The 27439-nt window shown below is 37.5% G+C and overlaps 4 protein-coding genes across 9 annotated transcripts in view; 3 read left to right on the top strand and 1 right to left on the bottom strand.

Annotated features, from left to right (window-relative positions):
- The window catches only part of mRpL2 (mitochondrial ribosomal protein L2), a 54324-nt gene that overhangs the window by 3721 nt on the left and 23164 nt on the right, over positions 1 to 27439 (bottom strand). The gene's annotated exons all lie outside the window — the stretch shown is intronic.
- mura (murashka) lies at positions 140 to 8648 on the top strand. The gene is made up of 9 exons (XM_066392323.1): positions 140 to 638; positions 2093 to 2217; positions 2407 to 2852; positions 3179 to 3322; positions 3373 to 3529; positions 3693 to 3910; positions 3971 to 4225; positions 4284 to 4514; positions 5286 to 8648. The coding sequence occupies exons 1-9, from the start codon at positions 475 to 477 to the stop codon at positions 5346 to 5348; spliced, it is 1803 nt and encodes a 600-aa protein (XP_066248420.1). The 5' UTR covers positions 140 to 474; the 3' UTR covers positions 5349 to 8648.
- Positions 9023 to 27430, top strand: stac (C2 and C2B_Munc13-like domain-containing protein staccato). Of its 6 annotated transcripts, none has more exons than XM_066392313.1 (17): positions 9023 to 9243; positions 10019 to 10180; positions 19092 to 19224; positions 19279 to 19398; positions 22571 to 22914; positions 22981 to 23188; positions 23241 to 23420; positions 23474 to 23800; positions 24139 to 24443; positions 24494 to 24779; positions 24837 to 24992; positions 25517 to 25591; positions 25653 to 25976; positions 26031 to 26240; positions 26491 to 26918; positions 26973 to 27166; positions 27224 to 27415. In XM_066392313.1, the coding sequence occupies exons 1-17, from the start codon at positions 9038 to 9040 to the stop codon at positions 27313 to 27315; spliced, it is 3750 nt and encodes a 1249-aa protein (XP_066248410.1). In that variant the 5' UTR covers positions 9023 to 9037; the 3' UTR covers positions 27316 to 27415. The 6 variants fall into 6 exon arrangements, with proteins under 6 accessions (XP_066248410.1, XP_066248409.1, XP_066248413.1 ...); XM_066392312.1 differs by having other exon boundaries at positions 10013 to 10180; XM_066392316.1 differs by lacking the exons at positions 9023 to 9243; positions 10019 to 10180 and adding an exon at positions 11117 to 11321 and having other exon boundaries at positions 27224 to 27430.
- Positions 16766 to 18999, top strand: Ssadh (succinic semialdehyde dehydrogenase). Its single transcript, XM_066392324.1, has 2 exons — positions 16766 to 18216; positions 18274 to 18999. Exons 1-2 carry the CDS (start codon positions 17046 to 17048, stop codon positions 18660 to 18662), a joined length of 1560 nt encoding a protein of 519 aa, XP_066248421.1. The 5' UTR covers positions 16766 to 17045; the 3' UTR covers positions 18663 to 18999.

Here is a 27439-nt window from a genome sequence, read left to right as displayed (position 1 = left end):
CCGAAACTTTTGTCAAAGTAGGACAGTGATATGTTCATCCTACACTAAATGATTGCACCTTATCCAATTATTTAAAAATAATGTCATTGGTCATTCTTTTATCAATTGTCAAACACTGTCAAATGAAAGAGTGGGAGGTACATGGGTGTTTGTTGCTGGTTCACAACAGTGCAGTTGTGTGGTCTGTCTGCTAATTTGTTTGTAAAAGTGATTTTTCTTTAATTTTTTAGGCGTAAATCATGTATATTTAAGTGCGTTTCCCACCTATGCCTCCGATCGTTCGATATTTTCGGCCCAGGAACCGTACAGACGCTTTAAAATGATCCAAGTGGATCAATAGTGCTGAGCAAATAATAAAATTAATCATTTTCTTGCTCAATAGTGATTGTGTACCTTTATTACAAGGTTGTTATAATTGTTTGTTAATAATTACTGCGTTCGTTGTGTTTGACTTTGCGTTGAATTCGGTTCATCATGAATTCCAATAATCACAATCAATCGCGGAAAAACTCTAATAACTTTAATAGACATGCTAATAACCACTCTAACCGAGCTAATCACCCTCATAATCATCAAAGGTGGCCTAGTAGGTATGCTAAGGACTATTCTAGAGACTATGAAAACAACTTCAACAGAGGGTAAGTTTTTCTGCCTTATCATCTATTTGAGAATTTTTATGTCCCAAATATACATGAGATTAATCATCATTATAGTCACCCTGATAGTTGAAGTTACACCCAAAGAAGGTTCAGTAGCATCAAAGGAATTTTATAATCAAAACATAAGGCTTAAGCTCAAGCTTAATACAATAGGTACCTACTTCAGCATGTGACCGCTTTATTTACCATTTATGATATATCACATGCTGGGTATGTAAGCACTTTATCACATTTCTTGCTGTAATGGCAAACAAAACAAGTAATTCTAAAAGCAGAGCTAAAGATAATTGAATATATTTTAATGTTGCTCTGAAGGAGAGTTTAATATACAGAGTGGTCTTAATATCTGTAGTTGAAAATGTAATGCATTTGAAAATAATATACAGTTATTTAGGCAGGTATTTACTTTAACGTTCAGTAGGTGATTTATTACAGTTTACAATAGTAGCCTTTTATAGGTGAAGCAATGTCAGGAGCTGAATCTGGAAAGTGTCATGTATTGTAATAACACCTAATGGATGTGTATTGTATATTATTTTATTTCATACTTTTGCCTAATTTACAAAGGATTTGTATTCTAGGTCTCAGGTGATGATTTACCGCATGACGCCAATCGAAAAAAAACATTCAAGCAATAGTTAGATTTTAAATGTAGGTGTTGATATTGCATTGGTGCATCTCTTGATGAAAAAGTCTATTGTGAAAATATTTTCGAGGTGCATCGCGCGGCAAAGCATCCTTGAGCTGTGCCAAAATGACTAGAGACTAAGAGGTCAAAATAAATAATGTATCTTGAAATAATGGCGCGAATACAATATTTATCTATATTTATTATTCGGTTGCAGTGGAGTGCAATTAAAGCTGGTAAGGATTTATATAAATCTACCAGTGTCAAATTCATTGACTATTTATTTTATAAACTTGTAACTGTTTACATGTAAACAGGTGAACATTGCAATATTCCTAGTGATCTTTATGTTGAAATTTGTGTTCACTACAGTGACAGCAAGGCAAACATGTGTAATTTAAGTAAGATAGTAGTTGGGGAAAAGCATGATTATAGTAAAATAGATTTCAGTGTTAAAATACTCACAGTAATTTAAATAAATACCCATTAATGGCTTAGTAAAAACATCACAATATCAAGTACCGTAATGTTAAATTTTCTAGCCACAGATCAGTAGATATGGGGCAGCAGAGAGTAAACAGATTTACCTGGACAGGTCCCCAAATGTTTTTTTACTGAGATAAAAAAGGAATTAAAGTTTGGGATAAAATGTTTCTTTCAGGAATTGATGAAACCCATATAGAAATCCTAGATTCTCTAGTTTTCTTACTTACTACCATCAGTCCATTAGGCTACTTTACTGCAAAAACTAATTAAAATTCTACATAGGATCCAAGTTTTACCATCAGATTTCTTGATATTTCAGGGAATGTTCCATTCCAACAAACAACATCCCAAAAGATTCCAACTATGGACATGGTTACCCTAAGAACACTCAGCTCAGCCCAGTGTCCAGGAATAATCATTTACATTATTCTGGAGAAGCTGCTGGTAAGGTGTAAAAGTGTAAACTTCATTTTTCATTCTTCTCAGAGTGAATGAGTTGAGTTTGATTTAGCAATTAGCTACTTACTGCTACATTGGGTGAAGTAGGTGATTGAGTAGTGTGACTAAATTTTATGATTTCACTGATTACATTACACAGTACATCGAGACCAAAAAGTGCCAATATAATTAAAGGCCTCCAACACCAAGACAGACGACACAACATGATACAAAATCAGCCGGTAAGGCATAATCTGCAACCAAACTACCACAACATGAACGACCGGAGGCTGATGCCTGGACTGTCCGATCGCCGCCACATCTCCCCACCACTCCACATCAACATTTGCGACAATAATTCCGGACCTTCGGAGAACATGCATCCAAGAGGCATGATGGATTTCTCACAAAGGATGAACGCCAGGGATGTGATTGTCTCCCCAGTCCATTTCCAGCAACAATCGCCCCAGTATTATCGGCAAGCTAGCGATGATAGTATTAAGAGTGAAAGTCCCTCGCGGAAGCGCAGGCGCTTATCGCGATCCGGACACCATCTGGACATGCAAGTAGTGGGACCCCCTTCGCCACCTAGGAGATCGCCGAGGCAACATTTGCCGTCCACTTCTCATCATCAGATGCAGGTAATTGCTATGGTTTGCTTTTCAGGATTAGAGACAAGCAAAAGAAGGATAAAGAAAGATTTCTGTTGTAAAATTTTTAATTACGGTATGATGAATGGTGGTAGACGATAATTAATCCTACTTCGTAACTAGATACCTAATCAAGCAAGCTGAGCACTTCTATGTGGATATGAAACATTTTCAAATGAGAAAGAGGAGTATGTATTGAAGTTCTATAGAGATGTTACTCTGCTACTTTTTTTGATGATTCAAGAAAGTTATAGAATAACTCTTAAGATATTTGACGCTCGCACAACAATTAATACAAATTTGTCATTGTAAATTAGGGAAGTCCACCCCTAAGGAGGCAGCGCTATAACAGGGATAGGAACGACTTTGCGCATTCCCATCATCAGCAATTTATACCAAGTCCCCCGCCAGTAGCGCACGCGCACCCCCATCAAAATACTGTTATGGTGGATTTGAATCAGGTGAGAAGTATGAACTGCATTTTGGGTTTTATCTCACGAAAATATTTTAGGTCCCCGTAACAATTCCAATGAACCATCATCATCACGATGGACCAGCAGCGGCAGTTTGGGGCTACACAGCCGGCGCCCCCCATATTTCCTTATGTGCCGCGCCACCCGGAGCCCCACCACATCTCCATACCTGCCACGTACACGGACATATGTATAGTAAGAAGTTGACAAAGCTTTTTAAGAATTTATGGGGTACTTACTTACTCTTACATTTAAGAACTTTTGTGCTTTTGACCACTTCCCTAAAGCAATTTTTGCAATTAAAAACCTCAATGTGTGTGCAATTAAAAACCTCAACATTTGCCGATCTCTTTCAAAGGTACCCCCCTTGTTCCTCCGGTGCCTCCATTGGCAAGCTGCTTACCTCCGCCTCCATTCGCGGCAGCCCCTGCGCCTGTTCCGGTACCGGGCCACCACCAGCATTACAGTTTAGGACCGCGGCCTGAATTGGCAGCAGAATTGGAATTGTTACAGCGAACTGACGCACATCAGGCCCATTTGGCGCCTCATCCTTCAATCCATGTGCCGCAAATTCAGGTCCCTCAAAAATTTACAAAAGAATCCCTGTGACTGATTAAAAAATATTTTTACTTTCAGGTACCAGCCTCAGCAGCGTCTCTCTTCCTCTCCGACTCTCGTGGCGGTCCTTTGGATTTACTGAGACCTCGAGGTCCCCCTCATCATGGTCCCAGACTGGCACCACCTCGTGCACACAGATGGCACCACCCGCCGATTATGACTCCAGCCCGGTATTCTGGGTTCCTTTTACATTTCCTGGCCATGTTCTCCAACCCGCCGATGTCGCCGTTTAGCCAGACTGATCTGAGCAGTCCGGACAGTACAGAGACTGAGGTGCTAATACTCCTTGTGGTGTTTACTATTTGCATATATATGTTCACTTTTGGCCTAGAATTATGAAGCTTTGCTGAATTTGGCGGAGCAATTGGGAGAGGCGAAACCTCGAGGTTTGGCTAAGCTGGAAATCGAACAGCTGGTCAGCTACAAATTCAACGTGGACACCCACGAAGGCGATCAGACGTCTTGCGTGGTGTGCATGTGCGATTTCGAAGCGAGGCAGATGCTCAGAGTACTTCCCTGTTCGCACGAATTCCACGCCAAGTGCATTGATAAGTGGCTCAGGGTAAGTTTGGTTGGTTGATTTCATTGTTAAAAATGCAGATGAAACAAACTAGAGTTTTGAAAAAACTAGGAGAATTCCTTCTCAAGTCGGACGTAAGCACTTCGCAAGTCCTGACACTTCTAACTAAACGTGGTAACATGGCCTAGTCGCTTGCATGTACATTTTTTCAAGATTATGACTTGGAAACAAAGAAATGCACAAGGAGATGTTCCCATTTTTCGGAACTAAAAAAAACACAATTTTTTTAAGTTTTCAGCACTTGGAGACTTTCTTTTCGATCTAAAGGGTATCCCTAATTGAACACTAGATAGGAGGGATATTGAATCTTTAAAGTTCCGGTTCTTTCAATGCAATTACCAATTTTTTTTTTCCGTCGCGGTTCTGCTATAGCTACTCTAGAACAGCTTCTACAAAATTTTCAGGTCAATGTACATTCATCATTTTGTCAAAAAACAAGCAATAGTTTAAATCGTTTTAAATAATAAATTAACGTTTTAGGTTTCTAAAGTCATTTCGCATTCACCAATTTGCTAAGAATTAACAAGAGTTCATTTTTGATGCTAGGAAATTAACATTTGAGGATCATTTAAAGTCGCCTTTGAATGCTGAACGTTTTGCTGCTTAGGTCAAGGGTTTGATTTCTCTCAACGTTTGTTTCCCCCTTTATACCAACGCGTAAGTTTTTCATTCAATTCTGAAAGTCGGAATGGAATCGAGAAATAAGAAACAGCTGTTAGGCAAATCTTCAAAACGATCAATTTTGTTCCATAGTCAAACCGAACCTGCCCGATCTGCAGAGGAAACGCTTCCGACTACTTCAACACCAGCGAATGAGGACGACTATCCCGTCGCAAGCACACGCACTAGTAGCATAATCTTCAATCCCGGTTTAAATGTACAAGTAAGGAATGTGAAAATATTTCTTCAGGTGCCATTAGTTGCCACTGTTGCCAGTAATTTGTAGATTAATAGTTATCAATTAATAAAATTAATTGTCTGTTCCCCTACCCTTCTCCCCCCTTACCTTTCGATATTCTATATTATGCGTGATTATGCTTAGTCAGTCATCTTCCGTTTTGTGTTTGATTGTTTAATCGTGCACGATAATTAATTCGATGTGGTTCCTAGGAAGTTTAGGTGTATTTCAATGTGACGCTCAAGTGTGTTTGGTTTACCTAACTTCTACTTACATCTACACATGCTTAATTTAGGCCATACATGACATGCACAGTTCCCAGGGCGTATGCTTTTTCGCTGTAAAAACGCTGGCAATATACACAAAAATATAGCAAAAATTGACCACATACTAAATACTAAAAATAGCAGTATATAAGCGCCTTAGATGGACCGTATTTGCTTTTGGAAACAGATTCGCCTTATCGTCACTCTTTAACTGTATACAGGCGGCATGAGTTTTTAGTTTGTGTGTGTAAATGTTTTTCTATTCGCTTCATGAGTTAACTACCTCTAACCTGGTTAATTCTGCAGTTATTCAGAAGGTTCCGTGGGAATGTTCTTAGAGAGCCTGGCGGCAAGGCGATGATGATATTTGGGAAAATGCTATTTAAGATTTAGTAGATCTAAAGGGAATTCTCGAGATTTGGCAACACGGATCGATTTAATACGTCACGTCAAGCGACTAGGCGCCGTGAATGTTTTGAAAACAAAAGAGTACTGCTTTGTTGCCATTTTTTGGGAAATGTAGATTTTTCAGAATATTGTTTCCTTGATCTCATTTTTCTAAGATTCAAAGAACAAATTGCCCTAAGAACATTTGATTGGTACCCTCAAGACCACTTAAGTTTGTTTTTAATTGTTGTGCGTATAACGTTGAAAACTAGCCTTTAGTGCCCCCTAACGTTACTATTATGTTATCATAAAGTTTTGTTATTAACCTAAGTTTAGGGTACTCTAACCTTGATTTGTTTTGTTAGCTAGGTCGTAAGGAAATTCATTTTTTTTTGTTTTCTGAAAATCGTTATTTTCGCTAAATATCGTTAACCACCGCAATAAGTCAAGTGCAATTAATGGATTTTAAGGTTTTTAGCGAGTGTCGCCCCGTTACGTGAGTGTACCTTGTTTCGTTAAGTGTGTTCCCAACTAAAATTAGATTGTATGTCGGATCTCCCTAATATTATTAATATTAATTAATATACCTACAATAATGAGCTATTCTTGTACTGTCTTGAAATGTCTTAGAGTTACCTTACTAAAATCGTGATATTTTAATCCTCAAAGGAATTTTTTTTGTTTTTTTAGAAAGCAATTTTTTTTTAAAGTAAATTTTATGTTTTAGCACACGTCCGTCCACTTTTTTGGTTACAATCTCAGCAATAATTAACTTAACTTATCACGATTCTACTAAAGTACTACACGTGTGTAGTTTTAACTTGTCGCACCCGGCAAATCGTTGGTAATTTATGAATCAAGTGACTTACCTCTAAGGAATGTCTGATCTTAATTTCACGAGTAATTTTTTTTTTAATATTGCGTAATTTGGTACTTATACGATATAGTGTTATCTGATAAAATTGTGTAATATTTTTGAAGACTAACATCTGCCCAGTGTACCATTTCTCCACGGCTGGCATGCGTCATCAATTAGTCTAAAGGCGCTTCTAGCGTGAGGTGCAATAGGTAAGCGATTTGCGTATGTCCAGAGATGGGCGGCTTATGTAATATTTCATACAAAACTGCTCATGTAATTTGGATCGAACATTCCTTACAGGTAAGTTACGTTATCCATGAATTACACTTCGCAGTTTTGTCTTCGCATTCCATAATTTATTGTTTATATTTATATATCAGCGGGGTATGGGCTCCTAGGTTTAAGCTGCATACTCGCACTATGCCATATCACATAAAGACTTTCGCATGCGTGAGAGTAGTATTTGGTTTTTAAATTTTCATGTGGCACTTGTTGTCAATAAACTGTTAGTGCTTCTTTCATTCATTCGCGACATCGTTAACGTAATGCTGCGTTGGGTCATTGAATACTGGTGCCTTCTGGCCTCGTGCAGTTTATTTTTGCGATATTGATGTTGAAGTTTGAATTTCCGAGTTCAATTTGGGCCCTAAAAGGACTCGGTGCTTTCCTATTCAACGTATATTTTCTCGTGAGTTTTCTTTATCGTCGATGTCAATGCTCTTTCGTAACAATTCAGACCGTATTGCGCCAATTGTTTGTGGACATCCGCAGAATGTGGCGTTTCTTTACAGCGCATTTTAGGATTCGGTCAGTTTACGTTTGCCACTTTGTTAATATTACATTTTTTCAAAGACTTCTATGAAATTGTGATTAGAGTCAATAAGAACCAATGTCTTGCGTTAACTATTTTGTCAAGAAATTAACAGCAGTTAATACTAACATTTTTAGGACTTTATGAGGTCGCTTTTGAAAAATTTTTAGAGTGTTCCACGTGTATAATCGAAATCGACTAAGATCAGGCCATCGGTCTGCCTTATTCTTGCACTTTGTGCAGTGCAGGCCTGAAAGGGATAGATACCGGTAACGTCGTGGGAGTAATGGCGTTGGCGACCTTTTATCCCTGGCTCGGTCTGGTAGTTGCCATATGAGGCTTTTGCGCTATTATCATTGTGTAATCCGAGGAGAAAACTGCGACGTGTAAACGGTTCTAATACTTATCGATAGCCGGAACAAAGAAATTAAGATTATCGTAATAGGTGTGCCTTTGAATTGTACAATTTAACCGTTATTTTGTGTCTTTCACATTTCCAAAAATTATTGTTATTAATTTGTTTTCATGAGCACAGTTTAGTTGATATTTTTTAAGAGGAAAATTGGGTTTATTTACTGAAGATATTGCATCCTCGAGAGTCAAGGTTTCGTTCTTTGCCGATTATTTTTTTCCCTGGTACTGCAAATTTGAGGATGCTGTTAAAGTTTATTATTCGCACCAACATATCTGGATCTGATCGTTCTATTTGAAAAAGCAATATCTTCAAAAAGAAACGGGTGGTTCACATTTATCACGATTATAAATCAAAATTTTTTGTATTTTTGTGAATGTGAATACGTGATATTTTGCTTTTAGTGAAAGTTTAACATAATATTGTATTAAATATGCTTATAGTGTTGTATGGGCTCTCATTTCAATAAACTATAACAGTTAAGCTGCGCCGTTTTATTTGATTGTACGAAAACTCCAATTAACAACACAAAAGCACTTGTCTTCAGTCAAGCGGGGCATTAGAGTGTACAGGTTGTAAAAGCACTATAGTGTAATCTACAGCGGATATGTATGAGGTCCCCCCTTTTAGCCCATCGTCCATTCTTTTACTGGTTTTTATTGTGTGGCTCATCCTTTATTCCCCAATAACGCACCTAGTACATTCAAACAAATGCAAACGTGCGTTCTATTTAAGTAGTTTTACTTACGTGCGGACATTTTTTATGTATTGCTCATTCAAATACAATAAATCGCCGGTGTTGCACTTGTGTCGCATTGTCTTATCCAAAAAGACCGAACCGTTACTTAAAAGACCTTTTTTGCGGAAGAAACATGTATGAGCAGTGGATGAGAAGCCTGGAGTGTTATCGCATAGCAGAAGAATCGGCGGAGTCCTGCGAGAAGTGTTTGTTGAAAAGGTCCAATGCCATGCGAAGAAGAAGGGGCAGACGCGGGTTTGTACCTGCCAGAAGAGTTTCTTCCCTTCGCAGAGGGAGACCGATAGCGGTCGACCCGGATCAGACGGGGAAGATTTACACGTGAGTTTCCTTCAATATTAGTTCCGGTTTTTTGGATTTGAAGGCAAATTTGGGTCATTTAATTATCGATAATAATATGCCAAATTTCTTCATCCAAAATTCCAAGCAAAGTGGGTCAGTTTATTTTGGGATTTCACACAATAACCAGAAGGTAATCCAGCTTCTATGCTAAAATTTACCTTGTTGATGTAATTTCACCTCTGGGTCACATGATGGTATACGATTATGAAAAATTGATTTCTATAAAAATGAGATCTAAACTTGATTTTGGCCAGTTTGCTCACCAATTTCGCTTGAGAGCGCAGGCAATCTGATAGAAACGTAAGTAAATTTATAATCCCGATTTTAATAGTTGAATCTCCAGTGTGGACTTAAATTTGACTTCGCACAGCCTTTATTACCCCATTTGCCTTTATCTTATCTAATTAGATCTCAGTGCATACATATCTCATTATCACGTTTATTCATGTTACGAAACATCCTCATACTTTTATGCAGGGACCTTACGGGCATGGAGCAATTTTTTCTGTTTTGACTTGTAAGTATTTCGCTCGACACGAGCCAATAAAAACGTGTCTTCGTCCGAGCATAAATCCGTACCACGCATGCATTTTGCAATAAAAATTGCGACAATAATTTTTTCCCGAAGATGCCTAAAAATAAATTGGTAAAAATATGCGTGTTGAGGAGTTATCGCGGTCTGTCTATCAGAAACTGATGTTTAAGTTTGATTTTAGTCTCGATCGGCCACTTAAAAGTTCGGGGTAAGTTTCAGGTGCATTTTCGAAAGGCTGAGGATGCTTCAAATGAAGCCAGTGCTAATCCGAACCAATTTCGCTCCGAAACTGTTGAAGAAGAACCGACTTTCCAAGCTGCTGAAGTGGAACTTGCGGAAGAGCAAGGAGGAACCTGGGAAGGCGGTAGTGAGCGATCCTCGGTAAGTAACTTTGAGAGACGAAAATTGCTTTTAAAATTACATGTTTACATAACTCCGATGTTCTATTATTGTTAGTCATTAACTAAACGTTCTTTATATACGCAATGCAAATTTACCATTCTACGAAATTTACGTTCGTTGGTCGGCTACCATCAACAGCTGTGTTTGTATTGATAAGGATGTTAGGAATTTTAATGATTGTGCCCGAGTTCATAGTCATAGTCGTTTAGACCAAGTTCTGGAGGAAAAAAGCTATTTTAAGCCGCTGGTTTGGGGCTCTCCACGTAAGATGGTACGAGTATGGCCCTTCAAGCGGAACACGCATTGTTCTTGGGTTAATTATGGCGGTGATTCATCCGACGGTTTCCGAAGCTTTTCGTGTTTTTTTTCACGCAAATTACTGACTCTTTGACCTTAATTGATATTATTATTTATCGGTTATCTATTTAATCCAAATAAAAAAAAATCTATGCAACTAGGGGATTTATGTGCTCCACGATTAGCATTAGCGAAAAACTGATTAAGTCATCATTATCTCCCTTTGACCGCAAATTCATAACATCTGGCTGCTACGCAAACAGCCGCTCCAAATTTAAAGTATACTCCCAGGACATTCTCCTAGAATCGCAAATAAACCATTAGGCGGTAAAAACCATAATATTTGGACTTGGAGAGTGCGGCCCCAAGGTCCGGTGCACCACAGTAAAATTATTATTTATCTTGACCGCTTAAATATTTACAAACCTAACGGACTTCTAAAACCCCCACAGTATAACTAAGCAGTATTTGATTAAAAGAGCGTAACAATCTGTCTTTTTCTGTACCAAACATAATTAAAACCATGGGATATGACTAATGAAATTTTTCCACCATCTTAAAATCGCGGTTCTAAGCACATTTAAACCAGTTGAAAGATCTAGTTTGAGTGGCTCTGTTTTCGTGAACGGACCACGCCTATTTTTAACATTGATCTGTTTACAAATTTACGAATCGTGCCGGTGGAATTGTGTGTAAATATTTTTGCGTTAAGGAAATTTCTTAAAATGGACAGAGAAGAGAATTTGTGGAGGGAAATGGTCGGGAAGTTACCGGAACAAGCATTGAAACGTGAGGGGGAGAAGGAATCGCAAAATCCTGTCAGGTGTGTGTTGAGCATGCGCTAATTAAAGGACATTTACCAGCAAATCGCTGGGTTATATAAACGAAAAATGAAACACGCACTTCTTGTCTTATACAGGGCGTTTTGGAACTGCGGTGACAAATCGATACAGGTAATAGATTATCGATAAATAAGTATATGTGAGCGTTCCCTTCATATTTTGACACCGTACCCGACAACAAGGACAAGAGCCCCTTTTTCTTAGGATTAGATATTAATGATAGCGTTCTGTTTTGTGTAGCTATTAATGGTAGGCATGTCGAACTTATTTCATTTCTGAGCTGAAGCGACACTTTAATTTTTTGGATTGCTAAATTTGTGAGCTGTTAGGGAGACAGATAACAGACGTCGGGCAATTTTGGAGTTTTGGATGAAAAGGGGGTTTTTAAGAAAAGAAGGAACACACTTGCTCTTGAGCCGCCGGGTCGACCGCAAGCCTCATTTTACCCCCCAGCAATCTTATAGAAATTAAATATTTTTAAAAAATGAGTAATTATTCCCTAACATATATGTGAACATTCCTTGTTTACGTTAAGACCATTAAGTAATGCTATCTGAAAATGATATGAGGGTTAGCCGTAAATTCCTTTTAAGATAAGCTTGAGAAAACGATAGAGGGTTGTTTATGAATTCCTTTAACATAGGCGAAAAAAATATTGAAGATGGATCAGGTAATCGTGGGAAAAAGCCTGGAATGTGGCTTATCAATGCTCTTAAAAAAAAAGGGATGCACTCGAGGGTGGCTAGGACGTGTGCATCGGGATGCGCTCCGGCCTTGGTTCTTGAGAAGTAAAGAAGCGCCTCAAAACTTCTATTGCTTCATTTTTCTCATAACCACACCTGAATCTTACATATAGTTTACTTAAATAAACGATTGTCCTAAGACCTGTCATGTCTGAGATACAGGGCGTTAAACTTTTTTATTTTATTTTTTTAGTTTACTTCAAAACTACTGTAGCTATTGAAATGAAAATCGGTGTACCTTTGTTTCTTAATCCGATAAATTTGGTCGACGTAATTAAAACCTTGTACATTATAAAGGGCGCTAATTATAAGTGTATCGTTACATATTTTTATCCAAAACTTTTTAAAATTTAGATTTATCGGTAAAAGAGTTGAAGAATTTGAAAGAACTATCAATTCTGCATAAAAAAGGTACTCTTGGTAAAATGCCTTAAAGTGAACGGTTGCCCAGAAAAATAATAATTATTGTCATATCGATTTCAAACGCTTTCTTTAAGAAAGTCTGAGATTTTTCTAACATCGCTTTCAATACTACCTAACTACAATAAAATAAACACTACTATTACAATAAATGTTCAAAGTGATAACCAGTAATAAATGTTGAAGAATTAACTGGAAGAATTTTCAGTGCTTTTGATATGATTCAGAAACCTCAAGGATTTTTCAAGGGGTACAACAAAACTTGTGGTGCAATTTCTATACTGACCCACGCGGTCATCACTTATTAAGTAAACTATACTTATTTTTCGATAATCTATTAGCTGTATCGATTTGTCGCCACTGTTCTGAAACACCCTGTATATCCGTCTGTTTTCTTTTAGCGGTCCGGAAAATTAATAATAGGTCTTATTAGTTCTGAACCTAGATTAACAATCATTCTTACTGCTCCAGACACCTACATACCGAACCCTCTGTTTATAATATTTTAAAGCGAGCAAGCCTATATTATCGTTTATTGATTTATCAATTTCGGGAAAGTGATGAAGCTCTATAAATTTTGCCTTATTAAATAAAAAAAACTTTATCCAACACAAATCACCGTCTGACTCTTCTCTTAATCGGGTTTGCCGGCAGTGCGTCAGCTGGAAAGCACTGCGAGTTAAGTTCTTAATTGCCCCTACTCCGTCTGCGAAATCAGCTATAATCCTAAGAATTTTACTGATAACAATAACAATAAAAACATGTACGGTATTAGAACAATATTGTGTATTTTGAAGATTGTGGGTCAAATGTTGCGTATAGTACTGGTCCAGAGAGAGTGCCATATCAATCATTAGTATTAGCATTAATGTGCTTATTGCTGTGATTCGAGAAAACCAATTGGAAATGTGGAAGCTGCCTTCCTATGTGTCTTTTTCCCATTTGCCGAAGCGAAGGTCAGTAGATACACCTTCTAAAGAATTTTACTGTGCAGCTTTGCAGCTTGAGAAGCCGCAGGGAAATTATCGTTTTCTTAGAGCTTTATAATAATATGTATTGCTATAAGATATTAGGGGAACGTTAAAATGTCCTTTAATTGTAGTCTGAAATGGGCTCTTTAGAGCTCCACTAAACTGTCAAAATATCAAATAAACAAGTTTTTTGCTCAGTCCTATATCCCCGTCAAAATGCATTAGAAAGAGGCTTTAGATTTGAAGTGTGGAGAGGATTTTTAGGGCAAAATTTCAGGCATTAACACGTCAATCTCTTTATTTTTTTATTTTCTTTTATTAATCCATAAACGTGCCGTAATTCGCCTATCAATACAGGGCGTTTCACCGGAAACCACCATTAGACGTTTTAGGAAAATTATGAATAGCAAAACTATGAAAATATAGATATTTGGTAAGAGTCTAGGGGCGACCTCATTAAAAATACTTTCAATGTCGTCGCATTTCTGACTGTACCAGAAGTAGATACTGCTTGCTTATTTTAGATGGAACACCCTATATATTATCGTATTTTTGGATTCTACATTGAATTTTAATATAACAGAGTCAACTTGGAGATCAAAAATGGGTCACAACTTAAAAATTTTAAACGGAACCCTACTATTATTATGGGGTACTACCTCGAAAAAGAACCTATCTTCACATTAAATTACTTATACTAAAGTTGCATAGCTTTTGAGTAATTTCGTTTTAAAAGTTGATGCAGGAATAGTACGTCTGTAATTCTAGCTGTAATGCGAACATGATAGACGTATCTACAGAAATGTTTGAAAATAGATAACCGACAATTCGAACATGTTTTACGATCATTTATTTCAATTTTTATTGACTTTTTTTAGCGATTGTTATGCTGATTAAACCGTTCGTTCTTAGTAATTAAAGTAATCTCAACAATAAAATAATTAATTTCTTTGCACACAAATGTTTCCATCAATACGTCTATCATTTTCGCATTGCGGCTTAGAATTAGAGACTTGCTATCCCTGCATCAATTTATAAAACGACATTACTCAAAAACTGCGCAACTTTACTACAGGTAACTAAATGTGAACATCGGTTCTCTTTCAACGTAGTTTCATATTACATCAAAATAATGGTAGAGTTCCATTTAAAATTTTTAAGTTTTGACCATTTTTTTATGTCCAAATTAGCTTTATTTCTGTGAACACCCCCTATAAAAAAAAACTAGGCAAAGCTTGACAGCGTACTAATGTATGGACCTTTCCCAGTATTGTGGCAGAAGAGTTACAAAATACCTTTCCGCTTGTTAACAATTTGCAATTCTGCAGATATCTGTTAATTTCAACATTAAATTGCATACATGTATATATCTTGAAAACTATTAATTCTAAGAAAGCCACAACGCATTAACAAACTTATATCAAAATTGAACGCCAAAAATGCAATAAATCTATAGGGTGTTCAGTTTTAAAATAAGCAAGAATCGACTTCTGGTACAACCGGAATTGTAACGTTATTGAAAATGTTTTAGATGACGTCGTTCCACGGCTCTTACCAAACCACTAAATTTTCGTAACTTGACCATTCATGGTTTTTCCAAAACGTCTAATGGCGTTTGCCGGTGGAATAACCTGTATAATGCCAAATAAAAAGTATTATTCTAGTAGCTGACCCAGCATCTATGACCTCCAATCCTCTTCTCTGAGATTTGCGTATGACTTAATTAACGGGATCGGTGAAAGGCCTTTTTGAAAAGAACATTTTTACTTTTCTGGCGCACAAACATTAGGTTTATTTGAATCCCATTATTTGACTACAACTTTACATTCTCCTATCTTTTTTCTTGTCTTGTTCTGTTTTCTCAGCTTCTTTTATGCTGACGCTGCATCTAGTCGTCACATAACTTATACCGATTTCACATGGGTTATTCGACCCACGTAATTTCCAACAAGTAAGCGAGGTCGTGCAGGAGAGAAGTGGTACCAAAAGAACCACACGATAATGCAAAAATTGTTATTGTTCAAATGATGGTCATTCGCAGACTCGTGTGGATGACTCAACCATCTTCCGTAAATGGTTTGTTGTGCGGTGCAGTAGTGCGAAACGTCGAGTGCCGGCATTATTACAACTGAGTGGAAACTACATATATTAAAAAAGTTAGTGATTATTGTGAATTTTGTGGCGTTCCTGTGTTAAAAATGGGGGATATGGAGAGTGAAGAATTGATGTGGAAGCAGATCTACACGAGGCTGAACTCTCAGAAGTCGGTCAATCAGGTCGACAAATCGGAACACGAAATTCGGTAGGTGCACAAGTGGCAATAAAAATGTTTGATGCGTTTTTCTAGTAGAAAAATGGCCCCAAAAAGTTCCATGTTACTAGGCCGATTGCCTTACTCACAATCAGAGCTTTAAAAGCGCAATAGGACTTCTGAAGTTTGTAGAGAAGTTCTAGAGACATCGTGTCCTGCCGGTCTTAGAGTCAAAAAGGGTATTTATATGGCTTATAATGATTCAGTGTGAGTAATCTAACAATGAGAAAAGATGTTGATCAATTTTTTCAAATGAGATCATTCATCCTTGACTTGCTTGCTATGAAACTATTGCAGACGCGTTTAAAATGAAGTAAATTTCTTCATTTTCGTACTTCAAGACGTAGAATTAATATATTGCGTGAAACTATGCGGGCATAATCCCTTATAAAGCATTATTAGCCAATTTTATAAAGCAGAATATATTTAAGGCTGAAGACGTTTAAAAAGATACAAGCTCCAGTCCCTGACTTATATTAATAATTGAAGAAATTAAACAAAAAATGATAATTAGGTCTAAAATGTGAGTCAAAGTCAACATATGAAAGCACTAAAAATTCCAACTTACTCATAATAAGTAACAAGCTTTTTAGCATGTTACAAATTTGAGATGTAAGTTAATTCTGCATTGTCTACCTTGGAAATTGTCGATATTTCTACTTACACCATTCCTAGCGACATTTCATTAGCATTATGTAGACAACCAGTTAAACTTACCAGCTGCTTTTTATTCATTTTTATTATTTCTATCAATTTAAAAGCTGCTTTTCTTCATTAATATTATTTACCCTAAATTTTAAGAATATTGAACAGTTCTTTAAATGAATATCATGTTATTTGCTTAAATTAAGCCAACAGTCACTTTAATTAATCATCTATACTTTGCAATTTACCGATGTATAGACAACCAGTAAAACTGAAGGAATCAGCTGGTTGTCATTTCTGTTTATTGTTTACTTTATTTTTTCGTGGTCTCCCTTTATTTATTCCTCCTTCCGAGAGCATTAAGGCCCAAGTGAGTATTAATATTTTTGCTTAAGCCTAACAATGACCTTAATCAACCTAGTTAAGAATAATGATTCCAAACTAACGTTCAATTGAACCTGATTGGCACCAGGATCGAAATGCGCAAGCTCTCGACGATAACACTCCTAAATATTCCTTTCTGAAACCTTCAATCAATTGTTTTATCAACTATTGTTTTTGCAATTTACGTGTAAACCCTTAATTCGTTCATTCCTAATGACTGTGATAATTTAAATGGGCATAACCTACAAATACAACATGATTACGCTACAGAGTAATATTCCCTCAATTTTGAGGTTAATGCTCAGCAGACCAAGCATAAGGAAGATGCATAAGAATAGTACAACGGCCCTAAATCGCAAGGGTTTCATTGACGGCCAGTGGGTCGATGCCGTAAGCGGCAAAACCTTGAAAGTGTATAATCCTGTAAATGGTAATGTTGTGGGAAGTGTGCCTGATATGCATATCAAAGACACACAGACTGCTATTGATGCAGCATTTAAAGCCTTCCAGACTTGGAAGGACACCACTGCTAAGCAAAGATCGCAAATTCTCAGAAAGTGGTACGATTTAATGTTGGCTAACCAAAAGGAAATTGCAGAAATTTTGACTTTAGAGTCAGGGAAGCCATTGGTTGAGGCAAATGGGGAGGTTGTTTATGGTAATTCTTTTATTGAATGGTTTTCGGAACTAGCGCGTCAAGTGCGTGGTGATGTACTTCCAAGCTCAACCCCCTCTAAGAGGCTTTTAGTACATCATCAGCCAATTGGAGTTGTGGGGTTAATTACTCCTTGGAATTTTCCTCATGCAATGATTGCACGTAAAGCTTCAGCTGCATTAGCTGCAGGATGTACTGTGGTGATTAAGCCAGCTGAGGACACTCCTTTGACTGCAATTGAAATGGGTAAATATGCCGAAAAAGCCGGATTTCCTCCAGGTGTTGTCAATATTGTCACTAGCAGCAGATTAAACACTCCTGCCATAGGAAAACTCCTATGTGAGCATCATTTGGTGGCAGGAATTTCATTTACTGGTTCTACAGCAGTTGGAAGAATTCTGTATCAGCAATGTGCACATGGAATAAAGCGATTAGGGCTTGAACTGGGAGGAAATGCCCCTTTTATTGTTTTCAACTCTGCTAACATAGATAAAGCTGTTGAAGGAGCTTTGACAGCTAAATTTAGAAACTGTGGACAAACTTGTGTTGCTGCAAACAGATTTTTCATCCAAGAGGAGGTTTATGATACATTTTTAGACAAACTAACCAACAGAGTGAAGGCCTTGAAAATAGGGGATGGTTTACAAGAAGGAGTGCAACTGGGACCTTTAATAAATGAGGCACAATTGCATAAAGTGGCTGATTTTGTTAATGACGCTGTTTCAAAGGGGGCTAAGATTGTCACAGGTATGTTCCACAGCTTGGTTTAGAGTATAAAATTCTTTTAAATGTCTACCTTTGAAGGAGGAAAGCCTGCGTCAGATTTAGGTAGGTTCTTCTATCAGCCCACAATCCTCACAGATATCAATGACACTATGCTTGTCTATGGAGAAGAAGTCTTTGGGCCAGTAATAAGTTTAATAAAATTTAAAACTGAAAAGGAAGCGTTAGATATTGCCAATGGATGCGACGTAGGCTTGGCGGGGTATTTTTATTCCGAAGACGTGTCGCAAATCTTCCGGGTTAGCAAGAACATGGAAGTGGGCATGGTTGGGGTAAATGAGGGGCTAATTTCATGCGCGGAGGCTCCTTTTGGAGGAGTTAAGCAATCAGGTTTAGGGAGGGAGGGATCTCACTTGGGAATGGAGGATTATATGTATATTAAGTATACTTGTATTGGAAATCTGGCTTAAAAGACTTGATTTTTGAATATGTTTATTAATTTTTTTTAAGACTGCAATATTTGTGAATATTTTCGTAGTTTGAAACATAATAAATTTTGCTTGCATGTGGTCTTACAATATTGGAAGATCACCCTGAATACAAATTGATTTCTAGAATGTAATTTATCAATAATTTAGTGTTATATAAGGGTCTTCATCAAACGCCCTTTTAAGCCTCTTCTAAAGGGTGCCTATTTTAGAAACAAATGTCTTCCAAGAGTCTTCCAAAAATAAAATATGGTTATTGTTAGATAACATAATAAGATGTATTAAATAATATAAAAATGAATAAAAGTCATAACGTTTACGTCTTTTTTTTATTGTTTTCTTTGCCTACTCAGGAGTATTTCCGCAAAATTAATCTGCATTTAACTTTAATAAAATTACTTTAATTTCCAGAATCCAGCAAGTAGATAATGGGTTTTTCGAAAGATTTGGTTCGCTCTTCCGCGAGCAAGCGGAAATGGCTCAGACCAGGGAGCAAGCTGAGAAGGAACAAGTTGCAGAAGCAGCCGCACAAATTGCTCCAAAAGTAATTAGTACATAATAAATTAAAGTACTTATTTATCCATTTAAATATTTACAGGACGATGAGGAAGAAGACTCAGAAGAAAAACTTACATCCGCAGAGAGTGAATCTTCAACTTCAGACTCTGAAAATGAGAAAGAGGACTTGGAAACTGAGTTTATTGCCGCAGCATTTAATGTAAGTAACTATCTCTCCTTCTATTCGTACAAACATATTAATAATCTCCGGGAAGAAAAGTTGTATATTTTCACGTTCTTCAATGTAAACTATTAAAGATAGTTCAAACATTCAAGACTGTGTCGTAAAACCTCAGTTGATTATTGTTTTACGCACATTGCCGCGGAAGCACGAAGCATCAAGCCACTGAAACTATTCAGTTTACGTAAATCCTAGATCCTCTCTTATTGTGGTTTCCAGTCAAGGCGTCTATCCGCAGTTCTAATGAGAACGTTCCTGGTTCCGTCATTTCAGTACGGTAATCTGGATCATAAACTTTAATCAGAAAATAAACTTTTAAAAAAATATGTTTTTACGACCCAGCTTGATTAAGTTTGATCGGCTTTGCGGCTGGGTTTATTTAGTCGAAAGTTATATTTAGCCCGGCCGCACATCAATGACACAATTACAAATGTGGTAAGAACATTTTGGGCACTACAAGTGTTTCTTGTACAGTAAGAACATGGATAATACTAGCGGTAAATGTGTCCTTGAAATGCCCGTCACATTTTATTGTACATATACTAGATACCACAGTCCAGACACAAAATCAGGTCACATGGAAAGATCAACGTAATTTTTAGTGACTTCTTTCATCCTGTTCTTGTGAGGGATATTTCGTAAATATGTTGATAGAGCGCGAGTTTCTGACGATCATCCAGACCAAATCGTGGAAAGAACTTCGAATCCCTGGATTTGGATTGCACGTGCATGCGATTTCCATGCTCATTTTAGATAATGGCTGGGTCGCCTAGTTAAAATAGTCAATAAAACGTCCAAACTAAGACCAAAACATCCAAAATCAATTCGTCATCTTGTCAAGAATGCATATAATAATTTTCATTAAAAATGAGAAACACGCGAAGCATGTGCATTCACCAAATGACAAGAAAAGTTTCATCACTCATAATGTTGTCGCATGTAACATGTGGCAGAAAATCTGAAGAAACGACAATAATATCATTAAGGAAAACGAGAATAAAAATGTTTGATAAATCAGATCAGAATTCATTTATCAATCTTTGAAAAGTGCAAATGAAAGCAAATGACATTCTATTGAGCACTCACTACTTGGTACCCAAAGATACTTTATCTGAATTAATCTAAAGGTACCCAGTAGCGTGACGAATACGGTTTTATCTGTGTCAAACGACCTTAAACCGAAACGTCCAAAATCTTGTCAAGTTTTTCCCGAAGCCGCTTATGATCAAAGAGTCTGCATTAAAGGACCTACATTAATACATAGCTGCAAGTCAATGAAGTCCGTGGGACACGATGGTATGCAGGAGTTAAAATTGAAGGTTCAAAACATATTGGGCGTCTTATTTGAACTATATAGCTGCTAAAATATTAAGCCTAGAGCCAACACTGAGAAAATTTCAATAATTTCTCTTAAGTGCAATTTTAACATTAAGCACACGCCAGAGTTGCTCTCTGAACATTGACCGCTATTTCAAAAATAATTTAGAAATTCACAATATGCTTAAAAATAAGTTTGATCGCGTGAAGGTCTTTTATTTAATAACTTGTTTCGGGGGCCTCTGAATCACTTTCACTCTTTTTGACATAAAAAGTGATAAAAACTTCTTTTAGCAACAATTGAGCGAAATAGGTCAAATCCCCAGCAGGTTACCGATCTCATAGTAGCACCGTATTAATTAATGATCAGAACGCAGATATTGCATGCCACTTAGGACAACTTAAATGACAATGTAGAGCCGAAAATAAACCTTAAAGATAACAGTGATCAGAGGCGCCCACAGGAAACCTTTTTAGACAGCAAAATAAAGAATTTTTGTTATATATAAAAATTTCGTGAAATTCATAGGTCTTCCGTCCGTATAGCGACATTGATGCATAATGTTTGTGTTTGGTGCTAGATCAATACTTTTTCTCCTGTCCGAAAAATCGATTTATTCCTTACCTTAAATCCTGCCTAGCAGTTTCGCGAAAAGGTGGGAATATCATTCATATTCCCGTATGCTTTTAGTATACATCTTTTAGTAGCGAGAAGTGAGAGCACGCATATCAATATACCAGAATAGATTTGGCACGATTCGGATCGAAATTATTGTAGCAAGTCAGTCCTGCCCTGACCAATCGGGAATTGCGACCGAAAATCGAAAATACATAAAAAGAATATTTTTCAATTCCGGTTTCTTTAATATATTATTGTGGTCTTTAATATATTTATGTGGTATTTATTAGGAAACTTACGTGACCCTTTCAGTATTCTTTTTGGCTGTTAAATGCACTAGTAGTGATACATGCAAAAAAAGACAAGTATCTATCCTATACCTCGCATTCTAAATGCAAAGAACTTGTTCGTGACCCCTTGACTCTTCGCAATAAGTGATAATGATGAGATCGAGTGTGTCCGAAATAGCCCTAAATGGAACCAATAAGTACTCTACGGTGATCAGAAAGAGGTCTCTGCCGAGGAACCATTTTCGGGGGGTTAAAAAGGAGGAGCTCCAAAGGCAGACTAGCATGTATTTGGCTTCTATGACTGTAAGTGAATTACCTCTGATTACACGCAAATCAAACCTCTGGTTGATATTTATAATTGTGCAGCCTTCGAAGTAAACACCTCCAAGGTCTCTGTTTGAAATTACTTGGAGGCGACTAAAATTCGTCCTTCGTTTTTTCCAATCGAACCTGGAGTTGTATTGAAAATTACTGAACCCTTCAGATTTTATGTACCATCCGGCAACGTTGGTTACTTGCCTCAACCTTTGATAACATCAAAGTTTGACGTCTATTGGAATAAACAAACGTGAAGCGCATTGTTGCCATTTTCAACTGAATGAAATAATCCTATGTGGGTGTAACTGAAGTCTGTTTTTTATTAACGTCATTATTATTAATTTTGCCTTCCGGTGACGTAGAGATTTTTCACATTTTTCTCTCTCAATACGTAAAACATTTATCGGCACACTCATTAACGAACGGTGTCTGCAATTAATTTTAGCAGCACTTCTCTATAGCTGCTTTGAACAATACGAAAATAACCGACCTTTAACTTGACTCTTGAGCGAACAGAAACATTACATAAAACACGCACGTAATTACCGTCAGAAAAACTAAATTTTCTGTTTATAAAATCAGTTAATTTGTTCACTCAAAATTTCAGATTGATGAACTGTACACCGAGATCCTCTACGTGATCCTGCATAATGTAGGTTGTGACGTCAGCCTGGAAGTAGGCCAAACGTCCCTTTTTTCCTATGCCCAGGACGCTTTCCGGGTGCCCAACGACAAGCATCGTCAGCTGATGGAAATCGCCGAAAACAAGGAAGATCCAGAACTGATCATTAACGTTGAAGTTATCGAAGCCAAAGAACTGAAACCCAAAGACTCTAACGGCATGAGCGACCCTTTCGTCACTTTATATTTAGCCTCCAATACCTCTCATCGGTATAATACTTCCGTCAAGCCGATGACTTTGAATCCCCTATGGGAGGAGCATTTTGCATTGTAAGTTGCATTAGATCTCAGTGTCTTAAATTTTAAATTAGTTCTTAATTACGCGTTCCCTTACAGACCTATAACTGATAAATCTGTGGATGACACCCTTTGTCTAGAAGTGTGGGATTTTGACCCTGCCGAATCTGTTAAGGAAAAATTAGGAAAACTTTTTGAAGTCAAGGGCGTTAAAGGGATGCGCAAGTTGGTGAAGGAAATCGCAGTTACTGCCACTACCGGTCAGCACGACAACGAGCTTATTGGGCGAGCCAGAATTCCTTTAAACGTTAGCCCTCTTTCGGTATTTTCAATACAAAACACTAATGAAACTTTTCCAGACGATTCCAGCCTCTGGAATGACTATGTGGTACACTCTGGACAAGAAGAACAAAGTGGCTAGACAGGGCGTTTTGAAGGTGCGCATCTGCTTTAGCTCTGGGAAAAACAATCAAGTGGCAGCCCAGGAACACCGGCATATGCGACGGATTATTCTTCTGCACGAATTGGAAGTTTCCAAGGTAATACATGCCCACAAGTATACATATATAGTATTTAACTGTAAATGCTTCAGGTCTCCACTTATTGGTGGTGCGGAAACTTTAGTCCGCAGGCCGAGCAGTTGCTCACCCAACACATCGCCCAATCTGGTCTGAACCCCACCGAGGTGGCCCTTTGCTCTTATTCGGTCTACGCAGGAATTCACCACAATCATCCTTTGAGCTTCACGTTGTTTTCAAAACTGTTGGAGAAATTGTTGAGGCCGCTCCAAACCGAGATTGTGCCTGAAGAAGACTTGCGGCTTTTCTGGGATGCTACACGAAAATTGTTGCCGTCGTGTTTCAGTATTATTAGAAAGATTAGAAAGAAAAACACAAGTGAAAAGACTGTGATGAAGCAGGTAAATATTTAAGAGAATTTTCTTTTTTATGAAAAACTAACAACGTTGGGTTTGCTAGTCGTTGTCGGGCGTATGCCAGTGCATTTGGCCAATAGGTTGAGTCGTTCACAGTGCTACAGTTTTTAGGCAATCAAAGGTACTACGTGTGGAATAATTTCGATCAAATTTTCGAACTGTTAAGTCACTCAATCTTACAAGTTACTTTATCGAGCAGCAGATTCTCCTGATGCACAGAGTATACGCCCAATAATGATGGTAGATACGCCTCAGTTTGGTATACATATACATATTTCAAAAACTGATGTTAAGTGTGAACTTACCAGTTCCAAATCTTTCAGGTAATCGAAGTGCTGAAAATTCTGCACTACCTTAAGATTCTAGGACCCACAAACATCGATCTATTTCCCCGTAATCTCTACCCTTGGGTAACGTGTAACGAAGAGGGTCCACACTGTGATATTCAACAAACTCTAAACGATGCCATAACTCAAGGAGCTAGCGATTGGTTGAACTACATTATAGAGAATAACAAAGAGACCAGTGGAACTGCTTTGGCGAGGCTTCAGAACTTGATTCAACTGGTTCAGTTGCTCAGAAGTGATTTGCAGAAAGCCGTGGAGTTTTACGATAAGCTTTTCATTGAGTGAGTAGAAATGATCTTTTAGAAGAAATCAATACGCGGGTTTTAATTAGGCACATGAGTTTCCAATACGCGAAGTGCCTGTACACGTTCTATCAAAAGCAATTGTCGTCGCTATGCGAGCCGGAGGTGCGTGAAATCTGCAAAAACCTCAAGACTTTGGATTATTCAGGGTATAATTTTGGTAATGGGCCGACCACCACGGATCAAACCATGGATCCGTTAGCTGAAGGGACTTCGTTATTTAATTTGTATCTGACAATTCAGCGCTTTGTCACGTTGGGGGAGGGCATTTGTCCGGCGGATTATAACGGGTTTGACATCAAGAATTTCCATCAGGTGGGTGCAAAAGTAGTCAAACATACCCTGTTCAACAATATTATTTCATATATGTAGTGGTTCCACGAAGGCGTAGCTCAGTGGCTGGACATAGCCGTATATAAAGCACTTCAAAGGATAGAAAAGGCAGTGGATTTAGACCAACTTGTACACATAGATGCTACTGTGAAATACAGTTCTTCTGCTGTAGACACTTTGACTATTTTTTATCAGGTTAGTAATATTTAGTGCATGAAAATCGATAAAATACACTGATTGACGATCCTGATAGGATGGTGACAACACATTTAATTGCCTAATATGTATAATTTCTAAAGAGTTCTTTTCTCTTTTGATAATTGGAAGGTATGTTTGTGTAGCGGCTGCGTAGCCTCTGTACAAACATAACTTTTCTTTAGTTTTTTACACCTTTTTAGTAAACAAAAATTATTTAGTTACATCTAGTTAATGCATATTTTTTGTTAAAATAGAAAAATATTTTTAAATCCTTGACTGCATGGCGAACATGCCATAACGCACCTAGAATAACATAGTGTTCAACTCATAAACGGATTTTATTCAAAAATCAACCCGAAGAGAAAGTGAATGCGCCCAGGGATGAGAGTTTTTAAAAATTATAATTCCAGTGGCGTAGATATTTAAAAACGGCTTTTTCACTTACTGAAATAATAAGAAATCCAACTTTTATTTCTTATTTCCATGGACATTTCCAGACATTTTATAAATCACAATTTTAGGTAAACACGTTCTGGCAGCAACTAAATTGGCCTGACATTGAAAGTTGCTATAGCTTTATAGCCAAAATCATTGACGTAAGTCAATTTTAATCCCACGTAAAACACAGTAACTTTTACTCCTTTGTTCCCTTTTTAGGACATTTGTCGATGTTGTGTATTTTATGCGGAAAAAATGGCCGCCAAAGTGGAAGGAATGGGCACCGTTGATAATATCTATGAAAAGAAATTCGAGGTGACTAACGAATGGTGTTTGGCGATAAATAACATCGATTATGTACGCGAAACCTTGGAACCGTTCGCTCGAGATCTGGGCATGGAAAATATTATCAAGAAAATATTCGAAATGAAGAGTCCAGTGGAAGCTCAAAGATGTCAAGATACGTTGGATATTGTCATTTCCAATGCCATTGACACTGTTAGAAATTCCATAGTTGAACTGTTACAAACTGTGGTTCAAAAGGTGAGATTTTAAACTCAAAAAATCAAGAAAGTATACTACCTTTTCTTTCAACAGATGACTCCTTCAATGAAACGCCTTTTAATTGAAGGCGCTGAGCTATGCGATCAAGACAGCAACAGCATTGATCGATTAATGCTTTATGTGGACCAGAATTTAGAAACTATGCATCGGGAATTGAATGATGAAAACTTCAATCGCACCATGGAAATCGTGTGGGATATGCTTAGTACGACGTTGGATGAAATTATTCAAACTAATATTGAGGTATCTATCAATTGAGTTGTGCACTATTTTTTGAACGAAAAACTACCATGTATTAGTACCTTTCTAACATCTTTTTGTCGGCGATTTCTTCATTTTCTACTGGATTTAAGTCCAATGATCTAACAAGTGGTACGTGAGAAGCGCTTTCACCAATCCAGCGGTCTTGACAGTTGCTGATCATCACCTACACATAAACCCAATTTCTTTTATAATACATAAATTTGCGATAAATTGAATTCATTCCTTTCAGAATCGTCGTCCCCCCTCATTTTTCGCCAATCTCCAGAAAACCCTAACCCTTATGCTGGGAGCTTACAAAGACCCCTCCGACTGCACTAGCTGTGATTCATTGAGACGTACTGAAAAGATTTTAAGGATTAACGGATTGGAAACTTGCGACCTCATTCACGAAGTGCATTTAGATCTGGCAAATAAATTCGACAAACTTTCCGAGTCGCCTTTCGGAGAGATTTCGTTTCGGTGCAAGTTTGACGGGGACATTTTGAAGATCGAGGTAATGAACGCACGAGACTTGGCTGTGATGGATTCGAATGGAACCACAGATTCTTTCGTACGGATCCATCTTCTCCCCGAGCACAAATTCGGCAACATTGAAAAGCCAAAAACTAAGACTCACAATAAGACGCTTTTCCCGCTTTATGATGAGACTTTTACTTTGTGAGTTTGGCAATTGAAATTTGACTTAAATGTAATTATTGGAAATGATTGCAGGAATTTGAATAGTGAACAAAGAGAAGTCAAAAATGGACTTATACTGCTGAGCGTAAAGGATAAAGACTTGCTGGGGTACAATAACCAGTATATTGGAGAGGCGTTTGTGCGATTTGAAGATATTCCAAACACCAGTGATTCACTGAATAATTTACCCCAAGTCAAAAAGAGATTGGGGCGACCGACTAACCTAGGCAAATCTTTTAGGTAGTATGTATTAAGAACATTTCAACAATTAATGCATATTTCAGAAATGGATGCCATCAAGGCGTTGGAACACAGACAGGGCGACAAACAAGCCAAAGAGTTCCTTAAAAAGTTCAAGCAGAGATTGGTTTCCTAGCAGAGGGGTTTTCATTTCATGAAGGTACTCAACAGACTGTTTTCTTAAAAGATATTTGTATTATTATTTATTAACGTCGACGAATAATATAAGTGGTTTATTTGTTATTTTTAATAAAAATACT

This window comes from Euwallacea similis, chromosome 8 (genome assembly GCF_039881205.1).
Source record: "Euwallacea similis isolate ESF13 chromosome 8, ESF131.1, whole genome shotgun sequence".
In the NCBI taxonomy this organism is placed as follows: Eukaryota; Metazoa; Arthropoda; class Insecta; order Coleoptera; family Curculionidae; genus Euwallacea; species Euwallacea similis.
Note: the sequence above shows the minus strand (reverse complement) of the source record. Positions and strands in the feature narration are given on the sequence as shown.